The following is an 18,543-nucleotide window of genomic DNA, read 5'->3' on the forward strand; positions in this document are numbered from 1 at the left end:
TGCTAAACTGACCTGCCTGAAATCCAGACCTCTCAGCTAATGAATACATTAGAGCAGCTGAAATTCTGTATAAAGTAAGTATGGGAATCATTTCAAAATTAAAACGATTGGCCTTTTAAAGGAGTCATCAGGCAGTCTAGCTTTGAGGGTTGATGGTTCAATTCCCAGCTCCTGTGGTCCAATGCCTTTAGATAAATGTAAGTTGGCAAACATGCACAAGACAAATTGTAAGTGTTAGAGGCTGAAATATCTTTTTAATTCCAGGTATGAGTCAAGCACCTACATTAGACATTAGACAATTATTTCTTTAAAACACTCAGTAATCTGAAGAAGCCAATGACATTTTTAGAAACTGGGAGAGCTTCTTTAGATATTTCCCTTTAAAAGTCATCAAATGTCTGCACATCTGCCTGTTTAAGTCTCATAAAACCTGTGACTGTGAAATCAACAAATAAAGGAAAAGACAGTGAATAGACGGTTTTATTTTTTATTTTTGAGTTCAAAAATAAGCGAGTCTATGTGACCAATTCAGTTCTCCACAGCTTTGAACTGCTTGAATACTGGCTACTGGTTTGGGTCGTTTCTGGCTTAGGGTTGTGGTTCATGCTACAAACCTGTGGACAGTGATCAAGAACCATAAAACTGAGTGTAACAAAAATATTACAAAGATGAGAACTAACAAATCAGAGTGGTACACACAGTAATATAACCATAAGTGCCTCTTGTTTTAACTTATGTCCTCAGGTGAGCATCACTTCATCCACTGTCACCATCCATCCTCCTGAGACATCTGCGAGTTCTTGTTGCTTAGTAATAATCTTCACTGCTATGATTAAAGTGAGCTTCAAAGCTCTGGGCACACTCATTACTCACTGCTGCCTGCATAATGAATCCCAGTGAGGAAGCTGATTACTAACGCCATCCTTTATAATCACAAGTGTGGAGCAAATCAAACTCAACTCATGTCAGCGCTCGCTGGAAATGCAGTGGCAAGAAGAAGTATCTGATACTGTACCTTTGGACTTAGATTATTTTGTGCAACTGGTTGCAACATCTATTCTGAGCTTCATCTAAGTTATCTAAGTACAAACACAATATGCTGAATCTCAATTATTAAATAAACACATTAGACTTTCAAACAAATGGTGAAAAAAATATTTACTGAACTATTTTATTTAATTTGATTATTTAATTTATTGTAATTTCATAAATGGCTGAACCACATTTAGCAGCTATAACCTCAAATATGAGCTTCCTGTAGCACTTGTTTGAACATTCAGGAGGAATTTTGGGCCATTCTTCATTACGGAACGAGAGAGATGTGCATGCAAACAGAGATCACGTAGCCTTTTTTTCTGGAAGAGTACTGTTTTGGAATGCTGGTAGGGCTAATTGACTAAAGGCTTTGTCTAACCCTAACTATCTTTGTCTTAAGGTCCATCTTCTCCTTAAATGAACTTCCAGCTAAAACCAAACACCTCTGCAACCAGAGTCTGCTTCTGCTCAGATAAATTGGTTGATTTCTTTTTTTAAGTCAAAATTACGCTGTTGCAGCAGAGTAGTGAAATGGTTAATGTTGGGTCTGAATGTTAGTGTGAATGGTTGTACATCTGTGTATGTTTCTCTCTGTTGGCCCTGAGATTGACTGGAGACTTGTCCAGGGTGGACCCTGCCTTTCGCCCAATGACAGCTGGCATAAGCTCCAGCCCCAATGACCCTAAACAAGATGATGGATGGACGAATGGATGGAAGTAAGTGCAGTGCGGTGGTAGAGTTGTTAGTACGGCTGGCTCACAGCTAGAAGGTTGCAGGTTTGTGTCCCTGGCTGACCGTGGTTGTTCTGTGTGTAGTTTGTATGTTCTCTGCGTGCTTGCATGGGTTTCCTCTTGGTACTCCGGTTTCCTCCCACAGTCCAAGACATGCATGTTAGGTTAATTAGTGACTCCAAATTCCCTCTGGGTGTGAACGGTTGTCTGTCTCTGTGGGGTACACTGTCTCTTGCCCTATGACAGTTGGAAGAGGCCTCAGCACCCCCACTCTGCAACCCTAAACAGGATAAACAGTTAAAGATAATGGGTGGATGTTGCTCTGGCCCTATCCTCCATTCTGGTTTCATTGACTGGGTTTAAGTTTCTTGAAATCCTGACTCAACTTAGCTTTTGTAGTGCCAGTAGACATAGGCTGTAGATAAATTATCCAAACTACAAATTAGTGTTTGGGTGAAGAATTCAAAACTGGCAAGCACAACACAATGATTGTGTGATTAATGAAAATATGCTTTGTTCAATGGTAACATAAATATTAATTAATAAGCTAAGAAAGTCATTCTGAAGGGATTATTTATTTCCTTCTACTAGTGTATCTGTGTCTGAGGTCACTGAGGTTACTGGAAGTCTAGCCAGTCTAATATCAAATTAGAAAAATAACCTGCTCAGCTTTTCTGGGAGGGTAGTGTTTCTAGATGGTGCTACAAGCTGCCAGCAACCTCATTTGCTCTGCTTTTATGTCTCACAGTCCATAGAGATGGACGTCCTTTTGATGTGTCTTTTGGCTGACATTAATGCTGGGCAGCTTTGAAAAGCATTCCATTTTAAATTATACAGTATACTGACTTCATTATAGATGCAACAAAACACAGCCTGCTTTGATAAATGTCAATTATTTTATACGAAAGTAAAGGTCAAGTACTGATATCCAGTTTAGATATGATCTGCATATATAATATTTAATATAAAGCACTGTGGAGTTTTGTAACCAAACACTGGTTCAGTATTCAGTAAACATTTTGTGTTTTCAGGAAATCTGAAAAAGACATATTTTCCTTTTAACATCCTTTCTTTGAATCAACTTTAAAATATTTTCTAATGCCACTATACATTTAAGCTCTTTTTCCCCTGAATTAGAATTAGAATTGTTTATATTGACCCTAATCCTCTGAATAACAAATCAGACTTGGATGTGTTAAGAGATGTTATTACAGACAGCAGGAGAAACAGGTTGGCACTAAGAGGATGGTTTAACACTGATGGAGTTCTACCAATTGTGGAAACTTTCTTTGAATGTAAAAAACACTGAGTTAACTCATGCCTTTCCAATATGTCCTTACTCATGCTCATGTAAAAACTCCTACTTCTACCTAATGTGGCTCTAGAAGGCCACTATAGTGGTAAAAAGTACAGTTTGAGGTATTTCTACTTCATGTATTTTGTTCCACTATGTGTTGTACATGTTTTATACATTTACTAGTCATTAGTTTAATGACTCTCCTTAATAAAACAAAAGACATTATTGATCCCTGGAAATTCACTTCACAAGCTACATAGCAAGTAAATCACATTATAATTTTTGGATTTAAAACATGCACCAATCAGCCATGTACTGTAGGTTCCCCCCCTTTGCCAAATCAGCTTTGACCTATCTAGGCAGCTCATTTGTAAACAGTGCAGGAGCGAGACCAGCATGCATTTCTAAAGGCCTCTACAACACCTCTGGAGGTGTCCTCTGGGGTCTGGCATCAAGGTGTTAGCAGCATATCCTGAGTCCTGTAAGTAGGAAGGTGGGACCTCCAAGCACCTGACCTATTTTTCAGCACAGCAAACAGACGCTCAATCACATTAAGATCCCGGGAGTTAGAAGGCCAATGCAACAGCTTCAGCTCTTTGTCCTCCTCAAATCATTTCTGACCATTTTTCCTCTGTGTAAACTATAATGCTGAAGGAGGCCCCTGCCATCAGGGAATTCAGTTGCATAAGGGGGTCCCTTGGTCTGCAACAATGTTTAAGTGGTTTCAAAGTAGCATCACTTGCCAGGACACAAGGTTTCCTAGCACAACATTGCCTGCTGCATTTTACTGATCTTTACCAGAATTTACACATTACATATTGCAAACATACACTCACTGGAGAATAATATGAGATGGTTCTAAGGTTGTGGCCACCTCATTCTTTTTAAATAGTGTGGGCAAAACATTAGAACCACCTATTTTTATAATGCACTCCAGTACTCCACCACCCGCTGTGACCTCAATGATAAATAGAAAGTTGAATTATCACCTTTTTCAAAGTTTCCACTTAAAGACTGAGAAATGATAACATTGAAAAAGTAGATTTCATGGCAAAGCTGCTGTATTGGATTGTACAGGTACCTAATAAAGTACCCAGTGAGTGTAATTTAGCATGCTGAGACTATGTTCTTGTGTTCTTCAGTGTGTTTAAGGTATGTGCCTCTTTCGTACACATACTAGAAATGTGATATGGGCCAATGAAGATGCTTTTATTAGAAAGAGAATTACATATATATGTATATCAGTGGTTCAATCCTCACTGTTGGCTACATGTCGAAGTGTCTCTGGGCAACACACACCCAACACCCCATTCCCATCCCCAGCATTGCCGGCCCAAACCTGATAGAAATTGGAGAGGGATGCGTCAGGAAAGGTAAAAACTGCCAAATCAACATGCGGACAATGACAATGACTCACGGGATAAACTGAAAGGACAAAAAAGTAAACAAAACAAACAAACAAACACACAAACAAAACAAAAAAATATATATATATAGATATATGGCCATAGATATAGATATCAACATCAGTGATGCAAGACATTGTAAGCACCAGTCTGAGCTAACACTTCCTGACAGCAAAGTCAACTGTGAGACTGTAAACAGACTTGAGGCTGGTTGTCAGGCTCAGCAGATATTACAGCTCCCTGGCATTTCTATTATCAGCTGCATTGCACAACACTGTCTCAGCCATGACTGTCAGGCCTGGTCAAAGTGAAGGGAGGCTTGGTGGAAAGCATCATATAGAGGAGTAATACACAAATGCACAGCGGGTGTATGTCACCCTCCCAAAAGCATTCAGTAGAGACAATGACAGGAAGTGAAATCCCTGAGTGAAATACACAGGTGACACATTGGGAGGAGGATAATTAATGCACAGAGGCATCACATCAACAATGGTCTCTTAACATGCTGCCTTACATATACACTCACCAGCTACTTTATTAGATATAACCAGCGAATACCAGATCAGACCTTCTTTGTCTTCTCTATTGGACAGAGAACTGGTAACTGTGGAGACCATTTGAGTACAGTGAACCTATTGTCATAAAAGATATTGAGATTTTACCTTTGTGACACGTAACATCCTGCTGGAAGGAGCCCACCTGAAGATGGCTGTGGACTGACCATGGTCAGTAACAAAACTCATGTAGGCTGTGTCATTTTTGTGGTTTTATGGATTGATATGCTCTTCTGTAAGCCTCAGTTGCTAAGAGTAGGAGACATTGTCACCTAGTATGTATGTTGTGTCACGTAAACCTATAGAATCGAATCCAAATCATAGGAACAAAAAGCCCACACATGACAGTTTACCAAGGTAAGAAATCTCTATTTCTTTATTACATTCAGCAGTTTTTACACTGAAATTGCACATTTTCACCAGATATAGCAGCATTCTGACTGGCAAAGGAACTAATCAATAGGCACATCAAAACATTTAAATAGAAATACACATGTTCAAATGTGTCTTGGCCACATTCTGACCACATTCAAACTCCACTGAAGCAGTTAATTTACATGCCTTGTAAAACAACTTCTACGCAGCTAAAACAAACTGTCCTTTCACCACAACTCCAGATTCCAGTGGCAAGAAAAGACATATGGTCAAGACAATCCCAGCAGTGCCTGACTTCTTAGCACATTATTGCAGGAAAAAGTTATCAGTGGATATTTTCTCATCATATGTGCCATTCAGTGCATTCCAGGAATTATAGTGTTTAATTGGACATTTATTGTTTCCTTCAGTCGAATTTTAACTTAAAGGTTTCTTTTATTAGCCAGAATGACACTGGATCACCCTCAAAAAAAAAAAAAAAAAGAATGGGCCGTGACCACTTGAATAAAAAACATTTCTGAATTGTTGTGTTGCTGCACTGCATTCTGGTCTAAGTAGGACTGGGTATCCAATTTAAAGAAATATGCTTGTTAAACCTAGTATCAAACAGCCACATACTGTTAATGTATGCGTTCACTCATATTGTCTCTAATTACTGAAAATAAGTTTGACAATTTTAGACTGTATTGAGACAAACAGCTTATATATGGCTTTAAACATTTAATATTTAAACACTTCAGTATCTGAATGACTATTATTCTAATATTGGAACCAAGACTTACAAACTGTAGTTGGACTAGTATCTTAAAAATTCCATTACCCAGACAAATTTCTGAAGCTGCTGGTGGAGCTGAGTGCCTGACTGCAATGGATTTCTCCCTGTATTTGTCTGAGAAAAAAGAACCAGCTTAGAGTTGTACTTCTTGATATACAGTACAATGACCTGAATGAATAGAATCTAGAAACTCAAAGGCAACTGGACTTGAACTGTGATCTAGACAGCAAGCTTAAATTCCAACCATGATTTGGATCTTATCAAGCCATTCATTGGTCCCTTAGCTTGTTTTATTAGCCATGTTTATTACGTACCAACTTTCGATACTGCCAAAATGTATTAAAACCGCCCAGATCACAATGAAATAAAAATTGTGGGTTTGCCTCTTTGATTGTTTTTCCACGCACTGAGTCCAGTTGCCTTTGACAGGATCAATATCCTATGACCTTCTAAAATTCCTCACATGCACATGCATGAGTTTCTCAACCTCAGTGAAAACAAATGTCACACATACAATAAACATTAAGGAGGTTTCAAAGCTTAGGACTCAAGCAAAGTATAGACCCTGTCTCAACTTTTACCCATTGTTTTCCATTTTTATTATTACCTAGACTGTGGCAACCTGCTGTAGTCTGATTTGTACCTCCAGAGTTTCAGAGTTAAGTTAAAGTGTAAGGATATTTTTGGTTAACACATAAAAACTAAAACTTTCTCTTATGTTCAGGAAGTGTATCTCACTCCTAATCAGTTAATACTTCACAAATCTTTATAGAGCATTAATAACATTGATCTGCATCGCGTTACAGACCTGAGCTACAGCCTCTTTGGTACAAACATTTGATAGACTTAGAGTAGGTAAAGAAATTTAGTACTGGATTTAGGTTGGACCTTTTAAAATCTGAAGCTGTTGTGATAACCTAGGGCCAGGTATTGTATCACAATACCTTAGATTACTGACTATATTGTGTCTGTATCAACATTATCAAAAACCATCAAGCACATGAATGTCAGTCCAATTTCCAGAAGGCAGTTTTGATCAAATATTAATTTGGTGGATGATGTGATACAACATTCAAAGCCCAACAGCTTTTCCACAGCTTCTGACTGCATTCCAATCACCCTGCCCAACACTGTACACAACTTGTCATCATGTGGTAGTTCCATGCTTTCTTGACAAAATGAAACCTGGCTAAATTCCATTTATTGAATACACAGAACACCAGAAAAGACTAGTAGCCAGTCCTTAAGTTTAGGATATTTTAAGAAAGATAATCCTGATTTAATATCTGCCACCATATTTTGGCTTTTGCTGTTAGTCCATCATTATAAGTTATTATGCATTTTACCAAAATTCAGTTGGATTCCCTTTAGTTGTCGACCAACTAATCGACATTGACATTGTTTATTTAGGAGCACCAGCCAATTTCTGTGCTCACGTCAGCTGACTGACAAAAATATCTGCCGCCTACGCCGTAAACATTTGTTATGCATATGTAACTAATAATTACAATGTGCGAATGTGTAAAATAATTCTGGCACATTAGCATCAGTGACTCAACCAGATCCATTTTTCTGACACTTTAAGAGAGAAGTGAGTGAGATTAGTGGACCTGAACATATAGTTGTAAGTGGGTTTAGTAATTGATAGCAGGTACAACAAGCAACAAAGAACTAATCAAGCTTGTGATGAATGAAATGTTGCCAATTTCCACTATTGACACTCCATCTTTCAGATCCTAACCCTTTGAAAAATGTATATAACAAGTATTCCAGCTAGTTACTTTTCACAGAGTAAAGTAATATTCATTTTGAACAGAGTAACAAGTAATGAATTATATATTATTTTTTTTAGGAACGAGCCCAACACTGAAAATTGTAAATGCTATTTTAAACTAGGACCAAAAAAATTATAACAAAAAAAATCTCAAAATTGAAAAGTAAATATCTAGCCAATGAATGAATATCTGAATACGTGAATATTCAGGTCCAGCCCTATCAAACTTAGTATTAAACCAATTTGAATACCCAGCCCTATTTAAAAGTTGTAAAATTCTAGCATTAAGTCTTATAAACCATTTTGCAGTGCTTTGCAAATATATTATGTAAAGATGTGTTTTTAGCTATTTATGTGAGGGTGTTTGAGAGTGCATTGTTTCCTTAAACCACAGAGCGATGCTCTCCACACACATAGACTGCACTCGGCTGTATGCGCCTCTTTGTGTTGCCTGGCAGCTGAGGAAGAAACTTAAAGTACTTAGGCATCAGATCAACGCAGGCATCGCGGAATTTTTTTATCCGCCAGTAGTAAATGAGAGGGTTGAGAGCTGACTTGAGGTAGCACAACCACAGGACCCATGTACTGATTTGAAAAAAGCTGTCTTTGTAGTAGAACCCATTGTTAAAGGTAGTTACCAAACTATAGGCAGTGAAGGGAGCCCAACACACTGTAAACACAGAGAAGAGGATGAGGATGGTGGTGAAGGCACGGGTCTTGAAGCTCATGTCTATATTCATTTGGAAGGGCCTTTGGAGGCTCAGCAGGCCCAGTTTGCTGGCCTGGCTCAGACAGATGCTGTCTGGATGGCTGTGAATGCGGATAGCGTTGTGGCGGATTGTGTTCAGGATTGCCATAAATGTGTAGAGCATGACCATGAAGGGCATGAAGAAGAAGACTACTAACAGTATGAGTACATAGGCTTGGTAACCATGAGCAGTGCTGTAGCCAAATACACACTGAGGAGCCCTGGGAGGGATCTGTAGGGGAGGTGAACCAACAGCCAGAGGAAAGGAGAAAATGAAAGACAGTCCCCAAGTGACCACTATAAGCACTTTAGCTCTCTGTGGACTCAGCTTATCTTGCTTATGGACAATGATAAGAAAACGATCTATGCTTATTATAAGCAGTATAGCCACACCCTCCATCACAAAGAACCAAAAGAGCATTGCTGACATCCGACAGAAAAGCTCTCTGAAAATCCACTTGGTGGTCACCACAGTAACCAGTGCAAATGGCATGTTCAGGATGGCCAGCATCATGTCTGCAAACGCCAAACTTGCCAGGAGGATGTTAATTGCCGAGCGCATGGCGGATCTCTGGTACACCATCAGGCACACCACCATGTTTCCCAACAAGGCCACCAGCAGGATGACAACCATGGCAAAACAAAAGAAGATCTGCAGAGGTAAGCTGACACCTGGCACACTCTCTGGTGCTGTCGTTGTTGGTGTGAGCGGTGCCAGGGGTGACTGGGAGATCAGGGTAAGATTTTCAATGGAGAGGTTTTCCATCTGCGGCTTCTCAGAAAAGTTCAGCAGCCTCATAACAAGGTGCAGACTGGCGTTAAATTCCCCTGCCTCCTTTAGGGGAACTGTAGTGGAATGAACCATCCTTCCCCAGGGCAAGGAGGCATAGTTGCCCATCAGCTCACGGAGAACATGGTGATGTGGATGGTATTCCCAGCTCAATGCAACATGGGGCTGTCTTCATGGCTGCGAGACCCTAAGACATACAGAAAAGAAATGCACAGAATGAATGCACAGAAACTAAAGATGATTGACATAGTTTCCTTCAGAATAACCCTTGGAACTAAAATTAAATTAGACCCTTTTACGTTTACATGGAAGGTAGGTTTATGGTGCCAAGCAACCCAGCCATCCTAAACAAAAATGTACCACAGTGACAAGGGGGTCTTCACTTATGCTGCCATAAGAGATGGTGACAAAAGCACATTTGTATTTTAAGTCAAATGAAAATAATCTGTTTAGTACTTGTGGTGGGCACACACACCCATCTTGTGCTTGGTATTTATGCAGAGTAGTCATGAATATTTAGTGCTCAAAACGGAGTTGGAAAACTAAATGACTTTGGCAAGTTATCTATAATTCAGATTTGGATGCAGGAAAAGTTCAGCATTTTGTGCTTCACTTTGTTTTTTGAGAGTGAAACGAAATCAACAATATCAACAGTGTGCGTGCGCATTTAGGAGGAGAACAGGGTTTCACCAGCTTAGCATTATGACTGGAAACAGACGGAAACATATGGCCTGTCTCTCACCACAGCTCAAAACTACAGCGAACAGATTTAACCAAAACAGAAGGTTTTTATAGCACATTGTTATTTTAGACAAATCTGTATCTAATACTCAGAAATAAAAGCGCTAATAATGTTCACATTACAGATAGGAAAAGAGTATGTCTCCTAAAATATATCAACCAAATTATGAATATGAAGGGGGAAAGGATTTATCCAAAAGAAATGTTTCTCTCTGCCTAAAATGTGATAAGAACTTGTGCTAAAATGCTTTTCTTAACTACTGCCAGTAACCAACAGCCAGTTTTCAACTGGAGACAAGTCAAATACTGCAATAAAAAAACCTTATCACTTGTATAAACACTGGCCATGTTTTCTCAGACTGACTGGTATCATTTACAGTGGCTAAGTGGCAAATGTCTAATAATAATGTGCCGGAGAAAAGAATGCTCCCCTTAATTTTAGTCTTATGTGGTTGTAAAAATTAAGCAGAGACAATTTTAGTCAATTATTACAAGATCAGTGTATGTCATCCTTTATGTAGCAATGCAAAAACACAGTCTGGCTGCTGCTCGGATACCTAGATATGTGGCCATGCAACGGGTGATATTGTTAAACGTGTACAAGACACTGAGGAGTGAAAAAGTAAAGAAATAAAAAGGCTGGAAAAAGCAATGCTGGCAAGACAATGAAGACCTGCTGAATGAGAGCAAACAGGAAACACGTTTACTTCCTGCTCCATGCACTTCTCAACCATACACAGCACAGGAGCCTTGTGGATCACAAGACAGAACATACTGTGCAGCACTCTTCCTGTGCTGTAATGCCATATCTTTTTTCTATTCTTTTAGGGGCGGTGTGACCTCAAACGCTAAAATAGCCTCTTCAGCCTCCAAGCAATCAAGTAAACCTGCAGTACAAACAGATGATTGGGTACTTGGCGTTCTGAAAGACTGGGGATAGTTCGAACAATGGCTTTGGGACTCTTTAAGCATGTCTTGAATTGGAAAGTACACTGGAAATCTGCTTGCGACGTCATTGATGGAGTATGCTGAAACATTTACAACCTGTCAGCACGTAACCCATTTAATTCAGAGTGCACTGATAAACACTCTCCATGCATTTAAATCACATGGTTTCTGCATATTAAACAATGCAACAAACCAAAATTAGACCATATTCTTTTAAAGCAATATATTAACACAAAACATACACTGTCATAGTACAGTTACAGAGAATATAGAAAAGAGCACACACACCCTTGACATTTTCATTTTTAATTCTTTTAATCCCATTAAATTCTGTTTAAATTTGGCTTTTTTGACAAAAATGTAAAAAAAAATAAAAAATAAAAAAGACTAATGTCAAACTAAAAACAATTCCAAGTAAAAATATTCAGCCCCTTCAAAGGAAGTCAACTAAATCATCACCTGGGCAGCCAACGTGTTTCTAAAGTCACATTTAGATCATCTGAGTGCAGCAAATGTGTTTAAAGGTTGTATTTTTGTATAAATACTCTTGTTTCTGGCAAGTCTGGTAACTGGTGAATCAGTATCCAGGCCAAAATCTACATCATGAAGACAAAAGAACACTCCAATCAAATGTGAAAGGATTATTGCAAAGCACAACTCAGGGCATGTATGCAAGAACATTTCCTAGTAAATACATATCTCATGGAATACAATAAAATCGTCATTAAGCTATGGGCGGAATGTGTCCTTAAAAACCGAATGACTCTGCAAGAAGGAGGAAGTCAACCAAGACAGCTATGACTCCTCTGACATTACCAGCTTCAGCAGCAACCCAGCTGTTCAGCTGCTGGCTCACAGCTGGCTGCTGCCTTTCTGCATGTATTTCGCAGGTTCTCTTCATGCTTGTGTGGGTTTCCAGCCACGGTCCACAGACAGGTTAACTGGTGCCCTTAGGTGTGAATTGGGAATGTGAATGGTTGTCTGTGTAGGTCTCTGTGTTGGTCCTGAAATAGACTGGAGACCTGTCCAGGTTGTACCCTGACTCTCACGCTATGGCAGCTGGGAAAGACTGATGTCTGAATACATTTTACATAACTTTTTGAAGAGACAACCAAATTGTCAAGTAGCCTACTGATTTGTGACAATTTGGTAAAAAAATACTTAAAATGATGTTTGAGTAGAAATTAATCTTCTTTAATATATTATTATTTGTATTATTACTTTTGCAATTAGCCTATAGCCTTTTTATATATTTTTGGTGGGTTTTGTTAGCCACTGAAACATGTAAACGCATGTTAATATTCATCAAATGCTATCTGGTGGCCATGTGTTAGACGGGTGATGATGATGATGATGATGATTCAGAGTAAATTCCATTCAGAAGGCAAATCACACCCAAGCATTTCAACAGCAGATTCGAATACATGTGAGACATAAGTGTTAAACGTTAAAACCTCGTATTAATTTGGACAAGCCTCGATCGTTCTCGACTGTTTGTGTTTGTGTGTGTGTGTGTGTGTGTGTGTGTGTGTGTGTGTGTGTGTGTGTGCAACCAAAATGGTTGAGGCGACAAACAGTTGTTCGTGGAGAGTTTACATCTTCGTGGACGACCAGCGCAGTGGGTGTTTATAACCAACAGCCCACAATTCAGAGTTTAACATTTCTAAGATAACGAGATTCGTGATGTGTGTAGTGACTCGCTGAGTTCACGGATCTTACCTGCTTCATTCTCCCATGGTGAAGTGCTGAAGCTCAGTCCTCCAAGCTGTGCATCCCTCCTCCCGAATGCTTTCTCCTCCTCGCCGTAGTCAAGACATGAAACAGTAGTTTCACCGAAGAGGGAGGCCAGCGATGCTTTTCTCAAAGTGTAGTCCCGTAGCTGTGTGTTTGCTCAACAGTGCGACAGCCGCTGCTGCTGCCTCCACCTACACACATGAAGCTGGACACAGAGTGGAATCCGCATTTGGTTCGTCTCGCTTTGTTTCCAGAGCAGCACCAGCGACTCTGCACGGATTTTCCACGTTTGTATATTAGTAAAGCTTCATATTCAGCTCGTGTTTCCAGCTGCCTGTAGACCAGTTTCCTCCCTTCAGACTGGGATGTTAGCGGGCCATCCTCCAGCACCAAATGTACAGCCTACCTCCTGTGTGTAGCCAAAAGATCGCCACTGGTAGGAATTACGCTCAGTTAGCCACCTCCGGGAAAGCGAGTGGTACCAAAGCTACTTCCTTTTTGGACTTTCAGAATAATTGTCATACAAAAAGTTGTTCTTTCAGAATTTATACCATCCAGGCTATTTTTCATTAGCAGGCCAGATTTTATATCAATACCCATGAAGAGCTAGTTCTGTAAGAATTGTAATATTTTCCAGTCTACTGTTAAAAGATGTGCCACATTTAATAACATCCACTGTGCCTCATTCTTTAGTAGGTATTGATCAAAGAGAAACATATTCTGCTATTTGCTTTAGCCTAGATTTAATTGTTATTTATCACCCCGCATTAAATTATACCATTCAACATATATTTGTCACAATATACGGGCCGCTGTAGCTCAGTTGGTAAAGGCAGTCGTCCACGGACCACAGGGTCAGTGGTTTGATCCCCGGCCCTGGCTATATGTCGAAGTGTCTCTGGGTCCACTGAACCCCTAAAAGCCCATTCTCATCCCAGTGCCAGTAGGGGAGGTTTGCGTCAGGAAGTGCATCCGGCGTAAAAACTGTGCCAAACCAACATGCAGACAATGATCCGCTGTGGACCCTGAACTCACGGGATAAACCGAAAGAACAAAAATAAAGAAATAAAGTCTACGCATTCTCTTTACTTATTGATAACGTGTTTTATTCTGACGGTCGAGCAGCGCAGCTTCCGGCAGGATTCGCACAATCTCTGACGACTTTGATGCAGGTTTGTATTCAGTGATAACTGACAACCACAAAAGCCACTTACATGGGCAAAAGTGGACTTTCTTCCCCTGGACTTCTCTTCCATTTCCTACGTCGGCCAATTGTAGGCCAAGGGTGGAAGGGAAATGGGCGTGGTTCTGTTGGAGGAAATGCTTTTTTGGGCACGTGTCAGTGTGTGTGGTCAGTGCTACAGATGACGAAAGGAGGTTATTATTGCAAAAGTAAGCTCAGTGATATCAAGATATTGTTTACGGTTTGTTTAATATTCAGCTAGGCTATGACAATTATTATAATATGAATTCACAACACTGATAACAGTGGGTACAGTGCATGAATCATTGACTCTCAGTTGAATAAAACATGTAAAATAAGTTCATTTTATTTTCAAAAAGTGTGCGTATATGCAGCAAATTGGTGCAAATGCCACAAGATCATTTTCACCATTCAGATATAGTTTGCATGTTGTTTCAATACAATTACTTCTTCACCTAAAAAATCACAACTGGCTGCTTCGTAAGACATATTAATAAATGTTTCCCAACTTCCACATTAAAACTGAAAAAACACAACTCCACTGATATCAGCTGTGTGGGAAACGTTCCCTGTGGCAACACTGAAGGGACAAGCGGAATCCGTCGACTTTGACAGTAAATGCGTAACAAACTCATTTAGCAGATTTACAAAACTTTTCTATCAGGCTTTTCACTTCATCCAGAAATTAAAGGTTTTAAGTTTACATGAATATTTTACTTTTTTTCAACTGATTATATCAACAGTGATACTGGTCAATACTTATTCATATCTATCCTGAAGTCATCATTTTTGTTTTCCTCTGCATTCTGCACACAAGATTATAGTTTGTGGGGCATTATGTGTAGAGCGTCTACTTTATCATATACAGAACATGTATGGCTCATTAGGTATAATTTTCATGCAAATTAAACAAAAAAACTTTTATTTTGTTAGGTTTGGTTCACAACCCACTACTTGGCAGCCACTACAATATGCAATAACTATTAGAATTCATTAAATTGAGCAGAGCAATGCCTCTGTTTACTACAGACCCCATTATCTTTGTTCAGTGCATAGAAATGTACCAGGGGAACCCTGAGTGGAGCAACAGCAACGTCTGTCTCACATATATGGACACCAACACCTTAGTGGAATATTCCCACTATTTTTGTGACCTTTGATGACCTTGTAAGAAACACATGCTCAGTGTTTAGGTTACCAGAAATATATCACATACAAAAAGTAAAAGAAAAACAGTGTGTTGATGTTGATGTCTATATGTTGAAATAAATAAAAACATATCTTTACTGGACAAATACACATACAGCAGCCTGCTTATACACAATGACAGAGTGGTTCCTTTTGGAAATAATTAACTCTACTTTCTTTCCAAAAGTGAGATAAATACATTAGAGAAAAGACAAAGAGGAATTATAATCAGTTGTGCAACCGTCCTGCATTCAATGGCCCTTTACCAAGGATTAAATTATTGCAGTACTGTAGCTGGCCAAAGTAGAGCTAAATATTACTAGTTTATATATTGTTGGGTTGAATTATACATAGGTAGCCACTAATTCAGAGGTAGCGCAAATGTCAATGAGCTGCAGGGTCAGTGGTTTAATTCCTCTATGATTCCGTTACTTGTTGTATATATATACAGTTGCAACATGGTGCCAAACCTGGAAACCTCACCCTGACACCAGCCATCACATTAAGGTGTGCAGATTAAACAAACAGTATATGTGTTAACTAAGTGAGCTACAGAGGTGCTGGTGGACAGGATTAGCAAATTTAAACAGAGCCAAGTTTCCCTCTTCCTCCAGTTATATGCTAACTGCTAAGCTACACTGACCACAAGCTAAAACCAGCTGAGCACTGGGAGTTAAACAGGAGTTAAACAGGAGTCAAACAATCATCTCAAATGATTGGTAATGAGCTAATAAATCATGTTTACCAAAATGTTTTGTATTATTTCAATTATCTTAACCCTCAAAGAGATTGTTAAGGAAATGTGTATATGAAGCAACCCTCCCACTGTGTCCAGCCCTCAAGCTTGAGTAAATCTGCCTTCAGTTCCAATCACATCACTCTCCAAAGTCAATACACTGTTTATGAATCTGCTAGTAATTGGTGTTGCCAACAATCCAGTCTAAGAATCCTTTATTTGCTTGACATTTTTAGTCTTGCGTGGTATTATCTTAACCTGGAAGGGGGTGAAGAACTCTAGTAGAGCTCTGGTGTCTTTTAAGTCCAGTGAAAATTCCTGAGCGATCGTTTCTGCTGTCCACGTCTTAGGCTGATGCTGGTGACTGCTAAGGGCCTTCAGAGCCTCAGCAATGGTCAGTTTGCCTTTAGGAACATCGGTGAGTTCCACCAGCCCAAATGGGTCCCCTGGTAAACTGAACCTGAGAGGACGGCGCCCCGCTCGACTCCCCACTGTCAGTTCCTTTGATGTCTGTGGAAGCACCAAGAGTAAGAACATTTGAAGACTTAACTCTTTAATTAAAGTTAGTGTGCAACTTCAATCAATCAATCTTCTCTGCTCGGCCAAACTGCTTCTAAACAGCTTTACTTTGCTCATTATGCTGCACCACACTCTGCACAAGATTTCAGATAGTCATGGTTATCATATTAAAATATATAAGAATGATAGAAAAATGTATAATTTGGTCTCCTTTGACTGGTCAGTATGACAAGCCTAACTCGCAGTGATTTTGAAACGGAATAGATCTACACTGCTCCCAAGTGCTGTGGCTTTGACAGCAACTCTCCACATTAAGCGTTGAAGTATATTTCTATTAAATAATGTGTGAACATTTTTTTTGTTTGTTTGTTTGGCCACATCAATCATATTAAACTAACTGCCCAGTAAGAAACAGTGTGCACACACCCACACAGTTTGGAAATAGGTAAGTGGTTCTTGAAAACAAGGATAAATGACTGTCAAACATGACACCGGTGGCTGTTCAGGGGTAGGTTACGAGGTCGACCACCAATTGCAGGGTTTTATTCTTGGCTCCTTTTGTCTATAAGCCGACTACACTGAATCCCAGGTTTTATTCCAGTGTGTCAAGAAAGCACCTTGCATGACAGATGCAATCATCAGTGTCTAAGTGTGTGAACGGTTGAGTGAGAAGCAACATATGAAGTGCTTTGTGTACCTATGAAGCAGTGAGGCTCAATATAGCTTAAATGCAGACCAATTACTATTTATCATATTGTAGTATGTGAGATATGTACAATTTCTAGCTTGTTAGGCAGTTTTTGGCTTGTAAAAATAATTTATGCTTTAAATGTATTTAACTTTAAAAAAACAGAAAATACTATTCCATGCTTCCCATGCTGGGTCTACATATAATAACCTGATTAGTGTCTTTCTTGTTTGATTTAAAATAGCCAGCTTTCTGTAAAGTAACAGTAATAGCTCAGGCTTAGCAAACGCTGTGACCTAATAACGCTCCTCCAATGGTTCCTACCTCTCTGACCTGCGCTGCTGCTGGATCTGTCGACTCCACGTACACAGACTTGAGAAGGGCGAGCAGCGGGTCGTTCTTCTGGTTCACGGGCTCCGCTGCTGAAACACACAGCATACACACATGAGGGACACTGTCCGTGAGGAGCCTGTGTCATTAATAAGAGTGAGGAATTAACCTGTCATGACCCCTAAAAGCCAGTTACACCAGTGAACGGAGCTGTCACACTCTCACCTCCAGAGCTACCGTCGGCCCTCGGAAGATTGACCGCATGTCGGGGTGCAACTCTCGGCTTCTCCTTGGAGATTTCTCGGAGTACACGGTTTTCTAGGTTGAAATTTCTAAACATTCGCGCAACGCGTGCCCCCATGTTTCACAGGGCTGCAAAAGCAGTGTACAATAAAGTTTATTCAAACTATCGACGGCGAACGAGAAGGTTCATTTCACAGCGAAAGGCGAACGCCAAAAAAGTGTAGCGACAACTTGTGGTTGGTTTGTAGTTTATGTAACGTCTCATAAACACAATTACCCGAGAGATTTTTTCATTGTGTCTCTGCTGGTACAAATAAATATATATATATACAATATACAAATGCACTTTTTTACATTTCCCTGTTTAAAGATAAATACGAGAAAATGCAGACATGTGGTACGATTTATCAGAATTCGAATCAGAATATCTTAATAAGCTTTGTTTTTTAATTTTCTTGCGAAATCAGTAGTAATTCAAAGCATGAAAAAAGCAAATGGCTATCATATATACAGTATAGATTTTTCAGATACTTCTATGAGTAAAAGTACCAATACCAACATGTAAAACATTTACCTTATTAGTAAAATCCAACTGGAGCAAAAGATCAGTAGTATTGTCCGCTGTTTGAATTTGTTTGAACTGATTAGGCTGTTGTAAAATGTCATATTAAAAGTATAGATGATATGAAAATTTCAAAAGGAAGTATAGTTTTAATGCTTTTTAGTT

General features: G+C 39.4%; 2 protein-coding genes across 5 annotated transcripts; both read right to left on the reverse strand.

Moving 5' to 3' along the window:
- Positions 1-5,346: 5,346 nt before the first annotated feature.
- Positions 5,347-13,393, reverse strand: gpr63 (G protein-coupled receptor 63). The gene is made up of 2 exons (XM_067482323.1): positions 12,894-13,393; positions 5,347-9,672 (listed from the first exon to the last, which is right to left on the reverse strand). Exon 2 carries the CDS (start codon positions 9,591-9,593, stop codon positions 8,331-8,333), a length of 1,263 nt encoding a protein of 420 aa, XP_067338424.1. The 5' UTR covers positions 9,594-9,672; positions 12,894-13,393; the 3' UTR covers positions 5,347-8,330.
- Positions 13,394-14,321: 928 nt separating this feature from the next.
- ndufaf4 (NADH:ubiquinone oxidoreductase complex assembly factor 4) lies at positions 14,322-17,974 on the reverse strand. 4 transcript variants are annotated; one of them, XM_067482863.1, is made up of 3 exons: positions 17,799-17,974; positions 17,577-17,662; positions 14,322-16,546 (listed from the first exon to the last, which is right to left on the reverse strand). In XM_067482863.1, the coding sequence occupies exons 1-3, from the start codon at positions 17,932-17,934 to the stop codon at positions 16,241-16,243; spliced, it is 528 nt and encodes a 175-aa protein (XP_067338964.1). In that variant the 5' UTR covers positions 17,935-17,974; the 3' UTR covers positions 14,322-16,240. The 4 variants fall into 4 exon arrangements, with proteins under 4 accessions (XP_067338964.1, XP_067338962.1, XP_067338963.1 ...); XM_067482861.1 differs by having other exon boundaries at positions 17,568-17,662; XM_067482862.1 differs by having other exon boundaries at positions 17,577-17,665.
- Between the last annotated feature and the right edge of the window lie 569 nt (positions 17,975-18,543).

This window comes from Channa argus, chromosome 17 (assembly GCF_033026475.1).
Source record: "Channa argus isolate prfri chromosome 17, Channa argus male v1.0, whole genome shotgun sequence".
NCBI classification, from domain to species: Eukaryota; Metazoa; Chordata; class Actinopteri; order Anabantiformes; family Channidae; genus Channa; species Channa argus.

Bases quoted from the DNA above. Each gene is read 5' to 3' on its own strand.
- gpr63 (XM_067482323.1), bottom strand. From the start codon at position 9,593: ATGGGCAACTATGCCTCCTTGCCCTGGGGAAGGATGGTTCATTCCACT.
- ndufaf4 (XM_067482860.1), bottom strand. From the start codon at position 17,934: ATGGGGGCACGCGTTGCGCGAATGTTTAGAAATTTCAACCTAGAAAAC. The intron at 17,666-17,798 runs GTGAGAGTGTGA...TGTGTGTTTCAG, and splicing joins GGCCGACGGTAGCTCTGGAG to CAGCGGAGCCCGTGAACCAG. The intron at 16,547-17,567 runs GTAGGAACCATT...GTGCTTCCACAG, and splicing joins CAGCAGCGCAGGTCAGAGAG to ACATCAAAGGAACTGACAGT.